Source organism: Anneissia japonica, unplaced genomic scaffold (genome assembly GCF_011630105.1).
Source record: "Anneissia japonica isolate Jap-2015-1 unplaced genomic scaffold, ASM1163010v1 scaffold750_len1593409_cov174, whole genome shotgun sequence".
Classification (NCBI taxonomy): Eukaryota; Metazoa; Echinodermata; class Crinoidea; order Comatulida; family Comatulidae; genus Anneissia; species Anneissia japonica.
In genome coordinates, this window is record NW_022756705.1 from 937,318 (window position 1) to 946,629 (window position 9,312).

General features: G+C 32.6%; 1 protein-coding gene across 2 annotated transcripts in view; it reads left to right on the plus strand.

Moving 5' to 3' along the window:
* The first annotated feature begins 3,242 nt into the window (after positions 1 to 3,242).
* LOC117124369 (aryl hydrocarbon receptor-like) overlaps positions 3,243 to 9,312 on the plus strand; it is a 26,880-nt gene continuing 20,810 nt past the window's right edge. The window contains exons 1-2 of one of the 2 annotated variants that reach the window (XM_033270592.1): positions 3,243 to 3,709; positions 8,865 to 9,022. In XM_033270592.1, coding sequence (XP_033126483.1) covers positions 3,591 to 3,709; positions 8,865 to 9,022 — 277 coding nt within the window. In that variant the 5' untranslated portion in view covers positions 3,243 to 3,590. Of the gene's footprint in view, positions 3,710 to 8,454; positions 8,476 to 8,864; positions 9,023 to 9,312 lie in introns of those variants that run through there. The other variant, XM_033270594.1, reaches the window with a different exon arrangement.

Consider the following 9,312-nt stretch of genomic DNA (forward strand, 5'->3'; position numbering starts at 1 on the left):
GGGCATTTTTACGTACATTTTGTTCGATTCAATAGACGGAGTAATAATGTGACGTGCATGTCTTAATAGTATGTGATTGTGGTCACACAGAAATATCTAATTGATTGATTGATTGACTTCTTCGCTTATAAATAAGTTACTGTTGTTGTCGATTGACTGCAAAAATCATGCGGTTAGATTGATGGAATAGTTTATTATTATGTCAATTGAAGTGGTCGTGTGGGCGGCGATATGCAGTGTCGATCCCTGTAATGCGCAATGTTTGAGATGGTGTCGTCTACGCTAGTACCACGCCTTCATGGGAAGATTATGTAGGCCTATCATCAAAATGTTTCAGATTCTGTTATGGTAATATGAACAAAGTCCATTGACTCACACTAATAATAGCCAAAGTCCACTAAAACTAACCATCACCCTAGAGGAAGTATTGTCCTAACCAATATCCAAAGTGAAGGATGTTGTTGTCTAGGCCTATGTAGAGATAGCTACCGATTCAGACCTAACCTAATATCAAACTCAGTTATAACTATTAATGTATAGGCCCCCTAGATAATAATGTATAATATATAAATTATATATACACACATATATTTCTGTCTCACTTTTGAAGGCCTATATCAGTTTTAAGAACATTCTTTTATTGGATTGTGTCATTATATTATACCGTCGGGCCCTTGTGGTCAACAACTGACGCTTGCCTTGACAGCGAGAGATCGCGGGTTCAATTCCCACCGGGAACTTTAAACAAAATTGATAAGAAACTTTTTCGTTGATATACGGTACTATACTTACTAGATACGATCTTTACATGATTGTTCGTGTACATCGGCAATGTTTCTACAAATATTGTATTATTATATATACCACAGTGTTATGCAGCAACATTGACTCTTTATATTCATTATTAGGGCCTAAATAATAATAATAATAATAATTATTATTATTATTATTATTATTATTATTATTATTATTATTATTATTATTATTATTATAATGATAAAGGTATTCCTAATAATAATATGTCATGATTCTTAAAAAATAAAATAATCATAATCATAATCATAATAAATACTAATAATAATAATAATAATAATCTTTTGTTAACGTCGTCTCTTTAATTTCCCTGTTTGTAGGCACATAAATGTCAAAGGCTAGTGTGACATAGTAATAATGTCGAACCAGCCCCGATCTCTAATGATTCAGCCCAAACTAACGGTACGACGTAAGATAAACCAAAAGCATTATGTTTTCGACTAGTTGGCTCATTCGTTTGTTTTAGCTACGAAGTCAGTCTTAGTAACCACTGTAATGCTCGTGTGAACTATGTACACCCAGGGAACAGTGAAATTACACTGTTCCCTAGTACACCCTTGTTTGGCAGTACATAGAGGCCTAGGCCTAATATTTCTGTGGCCCAGTGCACATGCTTAAGCCTACGACCGTCGTACGACAAATCAAACTCCTCCTCCACCCGCCAATGTGAGCGCTCGACGCGATGCCGTCTGTTGATTGTCGGTGGACGAACCGTTGCGCAGCGCGTGTCGTGGCGTTGTTCTCCGAATGATCAGTGCCTAGCAAGTACTCGTACAACATAATCCTTGGCATTACGACCGTTGAACAATAACGAATGTTTCAAAATAAACTACAATTGATAGGTAAACGTGTATCGCCATGAATAAGTGAATGGTCAGAGAACAGAAAGAAATTGTAGGCTACCTATGACGAGGGGCTGGGTCAGATTTAAGAAATTCCAAATTAGCTCTGATAATTCGCAGAAAACTTATATAAACATAAACGAAATGCAAATACATTAACAAAGGATTTAATTTCAAGAACTCACGTGTACAATTTGAAAATAGAATAATGCCCCACTACATTTAGGCCACAATGCAAACCAAAAATATCCGTTATATAGGCTCTATAGCCTAATCAATAATTAATTTTAGATGGGAGCCTATTATAGTAGCTATGAGTTCAGATAATATAGATTTATTAATGGCTTTATCTCTACAAACACTACAACAACTTGTTGAATCGTTTGTTTCTTTAGATCGAGATTGAAAAAAAGTTGCTAATTGGTCTCAAGTGAGATTTGTTTCGTTGTTTGTCGATAATCCAATTTACCGCATCTTATTCGGGCCGCCATTGACACGTTCCTAGCGGTGCCGTAAAGATCACACGATGAAATTTCAATTTACGTATGTAATTATCTGTTTTTCAAACAAATTTATCCTCGTTATCATCAATGTTTATTGAACGTTCAACTAATTTTCTGTTAATTCTCCATTTGGCTGTTGTCAGTGGAAACAATCCCCACTCCACCACGTGTGCGCAGGCTTGTAGTACCCACGCGTACCACCACGTGTGTCCAGCCCTGTGGTCCCACACTTGGAAGACATGAGAATTCAATAATAGATGTGCTCGAAATAAAATATTTTGTTGAAATTCACAGTTAGATAATCTGTTATCGTTGCTGATATACCGAGACCAGGGGTGAAGGTTAGATACTGTAACCATTTGATTTAATCAGAATATTCGTAATGATCAGAAAATCGTATGCCTCCAAGACATGACGTAACATCTCTATAAAGAATATAAACAAGATGTAATTGACAGTTAACGAAAATGTAAACTAATTATCATTATTTTGACCTAGTAATAATATTAGGCTCATTACAAAATCTAAATTTCTTCCTTTTTTTAGTAAACTTCAAACTTTGGTTTATTTTTAGCTCAATAAAGTCGATGGGTGTCTACAAATTGTTATTATTGATATTTATGTCTTTTAATTTATTTTAAAATATATTATAGTATGGACTATTATGGTCGTTATCATCGTTGATGATATGATTGTTACCGTATTATTATTATTATTATTATTATTATTATTATTATTATTATTATTATTATTATTCTTATTATTATTATTATTATTATTATTATTATTATTATTATTATTATTATTATTATTATTATTATCAACAATGATATGATATGGAACTATAATTCCGCTCCATCATCCATCCATGTATCAATGCTTTCACAACTTGTTGCGCAATACGCGCCCCGTTTAGATAATAGACTAGTCCACTCATATAACGTCAATCATATTTTGTGAAGTTTACCTGGGCGGTTCTACATGGTACTGTGGCGTGTATTGTGTTGTCTGATAGTGCGACTGATATGATATTTCTAAGCCTGATTGAATGAGAATAAACAATTTGGAGAAAAATAGTATTAAGCCAGTTATGTGTGCTGACCCAACCATAGTTTTTGTTGGTCCTTTCTTTCCCTCTCATTATTTATTCACGGAACATAATATTTTTCAAACCCGCTTCGACTTAAATTGAGGAGGCGTTATGAGAAAAAGTCTTTGATATTGCCGAACGCCTGCCGTTGAACCAATAATAGTTCTTTCAATATTTCGGATCTAGAAGTCTAGGCCTAATATATAGACTCAACTAGGCTTCTACTGAATTGTGTCTCGTACTCATCGGGCGGCAAGGATTGTCCATCACGCTATACCCACAACATCAAAGTGTAGACGCTGAAAAATCGGACATAGTATCACGAATATTACTTCGTCCACTATGTTGACGCCACGAACTTCGGCAGGTGATCGACGCCTAGCGGTACCTCATTGCAGCAGGCAACCACCCCGCGGAGGTGTCGCTTCTGCCCGCCACGGGACCAGCAAAATTGATCCAAGGTAGGTAAGCCTTTACTGAACTACCAAATACTATAGGTAAAGTCTCCTCAACGGAAACACGGCTTATAATGTTTTAGAAGAAATAGTCAAACTGTTTTATTCGTTTCATAAGCAATGTAATTACAAAGAATTAAGTAAACGTTCTTAATCGGTTTTTGTTAAGTCTTACTTAGTATACACGGAAACACGAACTGCTTCTAATTCTATACAAACTGCTAATCGTCATCATTTCTTGTATATTAGTATCACGCACTATTAACCAACATAACAAACGTAAAACCCCAAAACGAATCTTTTTTTTTCCATTAATTATAACTAGGCCTAAGTATACTCACGAACACACCAGCAACTAATTGATTCTATTGGATATTTTTGCTATGTATTCTTAGTGGGGGTTCTCCATCTTAGGAAACTTATTATCATTATGTCATGAATTTTTACTCCTAGCTTTAACATTTAATTCTGAATATCATTAGTATATTCGTTTACAATAATAGGCATATAATTAATAATATAGTAATATATACATATATATAATATATATATATATATATACATATATATATATATATATATGAAATAACAATTATAATATCTATTAGTTAAGAGCCTAACTTAAAATATTGAATAATATGAATATCCAACAACAAATAATAACAATAATAAATATAACAGTAATAATGATAGATAACCAAATAATAATAATAATAATAATAATAATAATAATAATAATAATAATAATAATAATAATTGAATTTGAATTGAATTTATTCGATGCTCATATATAAAATATAAAATATAGAAATACAATATAGGAATTTTTTTACAATAATCAAATACAACAATAATAATAATAATACTTTTTTGATATAAATAATAACTATAACAGAACCAACAACAAAAATAACAATACTGATAATAAAAAATATTTATTGAAATAAGTAATAATAATAATCGAATTATACATTATTATTATTATTATTTATTATTATTATTGTTATTAGTATTGTTATTGTTATTATTATTATTATTATTATTGTTATTATTATTATTATTATTGAAATTTTATTGAGTTTATTGAAACTTCATACAACTCAAGGCTTAAGTTAATCATTACACCTTGAAAAAAAGAGGAAAGAAAAACCTATGGAACACATAATTATACATTATTATTATTATTATTATTATTATTATTATTATTAATATTAGTATTGTTATTATTATTATTATTATTGGTATTATTATTATTATTATTGTTGTTGTTGTTGTTGTTGTTGTTGTTGTTGTTGCTGTTATTATTATTATTATTGAAATTTATTTAAATTTTATTGAGTTTATTGAAACTTCATACAACTCACGGCTTAAGTTAATCATTACACCTTGGAAAAAAAGAGGAAAGAAAAACCTGTGGAACGCATAACTGGGGCATAACTTATTAATATCATAGCATAGCTTGTATCTAAAAGGGTTGTGTTAGTTTGATTCAATAATTACTGTCTTAATTGCCATTATTTGAAACAAATGCAGGTCTCCCTCCAATTAAAGAACGCTTTTGGGACATGCAGCTTTGGTTTCTAATTAGAATAATAAAGATAAAAGAAATTTGTTAATTTGCACCACAAAAAGTGGTCTTTAAATGAACACAGAGAGTGTACTTTTTTAAAAGATCAGTCAAACTCGAAGAATTGCTTATTCTGAATATTATTTAGATTTTAATTTTATTATTTAATTGGACTTTTCAAATAATAAACGCCGTACCTATTCATACATAAATCTAAATCTTGAAAGGTGCTTGCTGTAAATTTAAGTGTTTTCTTATGTCAATGTCAACTGAATTATTCCGAACTGTGTCTCATTAGTAATAAAGAAAGAATTTACATGATCATTTTAGATAAGCAGTTTTCTCATTTTCATCATAGACAATGTTATAGGCATACCGGTATTTAAGCACATTGTGTGCCGACGAAAGGATAGCCTTCATTTGTGTTTTTACAGTATTAGTGCAGGCTTTTTCACTATGGTTTCCATAATTTTTCTAGAATGTGGCCAGTGACGGATCCAGAAAATTGAAATAGAGGGTACGCAGAAAGTCAATTTTACAGAGGGTCCAGACCACTCAGCCCCACCATGGTGGGGCTGAGGTAAAATAAATTAGGATTATGACACCCCTAGATGGCCGGAAATGGTACTTTCAGACTTAAATTTGAATACAATTTTGTTTTTATTTCTCCACTTGTTTTTTTTTTATATTTTCGAGGGCCTGGACAAGTTAGGAACGCCCACCCTTAAATCCGCCACTGGTAGCATACTCTTAGTACTAAATATCGTAACCATTATAATACTATGTATAATATGCATACATCGATTCAATACAAAAACTGTATAAACCTAGGCCCACGGTATTGAGCGCCTTTCACAGTAACCATCGCCTTATTAGGCCCTATAACTTTGTTGTGTTATGTTGATCCGATATAGGCCTAGTTTGAATGATGGTCTTATTTAAGTTTGTAGGCCTACATAAGTGTTACACCACTCTTTACACAATATTAATTTTGTTAATAACGTTAATGTTGATGTATATAATTTTTAGAATGTATATATAGGCTATATGATATACAAAAATACAGATATAGGCTATGTACACTCCAGACCTATTCCTTCCCGAAATATAGGCCCAAGCTGAACAACGTTAAACTTGAAGCCCTTGATGCAATCCAATCCATTCGTCGAGAGTAAATCCGAGTGGGTGGCCAACCCAATAATTATTACCGATAGTGGACTGATTATTATTTGAGAAAGTACCCGTCTTTGGACAGTGAGTTATATGAAATATAATATAATATATATATACTGTCTCTTATACACATCTAGATGTGAATAAGAGACAGCACTTAACCTGCTCTCCACGCATTGTCTTCACAATCTCGGCAAGTTTTTGTCCAACATTTCCAGCCGGTTTGCGCATTACTTCCGCTCGAGTTGTAAAAAGTAACAAAAACTTCAACTGTACTTTACTTTAATTAGTAAGGTATAAGAATGCCAGCACTACACGTCATGATTGAATAGCAAACACTACAATGTTTAGGCATTATTGTTGGTGTATTACAGTAGACGATCTCTCGCGATTACCGGTACCTTTTTAACGTGTTGCACATTCGTTACTGGCATATCTGTGGTTATATATAAACCTTATTACGATCACAGGAAAATACCAATAAAATGTACCGTAGGCCCTATAGGACCTACATTTATGTGGATAATGGTAGAGTGTGGATATGTCCTCTTTCTACTCTTTGCCAAATGTGGGCCTCTTTACTATCTAATAGTAGCAAAGTTGTTGTAGATTTGTAAGGGTACAATGTGTTAATGACTTCATAAACTTGAGTATTTGTAAAAACACGGAGGATTGAAAGTTGGCAAGTTTTTGCTGGCCTATTTTTATCCTCATTTTGGGCCTTGCGGGGACTTAGCAGGGGATGTAATTTCCAAAATGGTTACATGCATGTGAGAGTCCCGGCCACCTCCTAGCAATGCGGAGCATCGTTTTAATGTACATCCCCGGCTAAGTCCCCGCCACACCGCCGTAGTCCTGGGAAAATGCCTCGCTAATAAATGATTGGAGGATAAAACCTACTTGAAGGTTTAGCCTACAGTAGGTCTGAATCGGAGAAGCAACGTGAGAGCTAGGCCAAGGAGATGAGGTTCCTTGATGGAAGCACTACGCGTGCGTATCACTTAGCAGTTTCCATGGAAGTTTGGACTACAATTGACAAGTGCATAATCTGTCTCTTATACACATCTAGATGTGTATAAGAGATAGATTTTTCAGTGGGATTGAGCACTGTTTCACAAAAAATTGAGATATTTTTCAATTATATATATATATATATATATATATATATATATATATATACAGTATATAAAATACAATATGTATTGAAAACATTTTTCAAATAAATTTCGTTTTCAATCCACCAAGTGTTTGTTTTTAATTTATCATCTCTCAGTGCTATTTCTATTGATGTATATAATCAAAATTACATTAAATGCAGAAGATGCATTAAAATCCTTTCGTCGTGTGTTTCGAAATGTATTCGGATTCGTATACGTACCCGAGTATTTATTACCGTTAAAGTTTATGTAATGTATCACCGCGTAGATTCGAATTTGCCTTTCTTCCATAAGCGTTTATAACCATGAACACAGATCAATTAATCAGTTTTCCTTTAGATCAAAGAAAGCCACTTAGTTCTTAAATCTGGTTGTCATATTTCCAAGATATAGTATCTTTTCGAGTACGGATTTCAGCCGCCCAAACTATAGCAAAGACGTGTTCATAATCGACATAAAAATCATATTTTTATTTTTATTTATCATTCGAACAAATATTTTAAATACTCACAAAAAAAAATAAATGACAGTAAAACAATTAATCGCAGTGTAGCCATGTACTAGTACAAGTACTTTGTCACCTGTAAATTACGCTAGAAGACTTAGATACAACTCCACTTTACTCTTAATAGACCTATCAGACCAGCAGTTTTAATGTTACGGTACTAGGACATGTGTTTTTTGCCACCTGGTTTTCTAGAAAACGTGTATTTTTCCACCTGGTATTATTAGTACTCGATCATGCGTTCTGTCAAAAGGTTTATTTGGATACAGACTGTGAATATCACACCTGTCAGTTTAACTAAGTATATTACCTAACATTAAAATAGTAAAGTATGCTTGTACAACAAAAATTACAGAAAATACAGACATGTGTATGATTTCTATTTAGAAAAGTATTCTTGTGTCTGGTTGGTTAAACTTCTAAAATACCCGGATGTGTATGGCACGTGTTTGAGGCCTATGATCCATGGGTCAGGAATATGTTGGTCAACTAAAACTGCATGACGCTTCGTGAACCAAATTAAATTGTTACAATTGCTTTAATTTCTATTGACATGGCTAGATTGGCTAGTCTTAACTTGGGCCTACCTACATCCTTTTTATCAAACCAAGGCAGTCCACATTATTTATTTAAATATTTTTTATACGTTTGCAAATATATATATTCTTGTGTTCTATAGTTTCTCGTCAAATACCTTTTAAATTCGTTACATTTCCTTTCATTTGTAGGCCTAACTATATATGTTTTTTTCTTCTGCAGTTTTAAATCAAAGCGATACAGGGATAAGCTCCGTGAACAGATAAAGGCCCTGGAAACATTACTGCCTATTGACAAGGCAACCTTGCACAGAAAACTTGATAGTCAGACTGTTTTTCGCCTAGTCATTTCATACTTTCGAACAAAGATATTCTTTGACGGTAAGTAAGCATATTATTCCGACTGGTCACTGTCTATTTTAGGCTTATAGCAAAGTCTTTTTTTAAATTATAGACATTTTTATATGTATTATATGTATTATATATATATATATATATATATTTATTTATTTATTATTTATAGGCCCTTTATAAACATATATTTATTATAAATATATTTATGTTACCAAATGATCGATGACACAATAATCAACTAATAAAATTCAAAAATATGACGATACTTTTGAGAACGATCAATTCAGGCAATGCCTGAAAACTTTATTAGGCCTAGG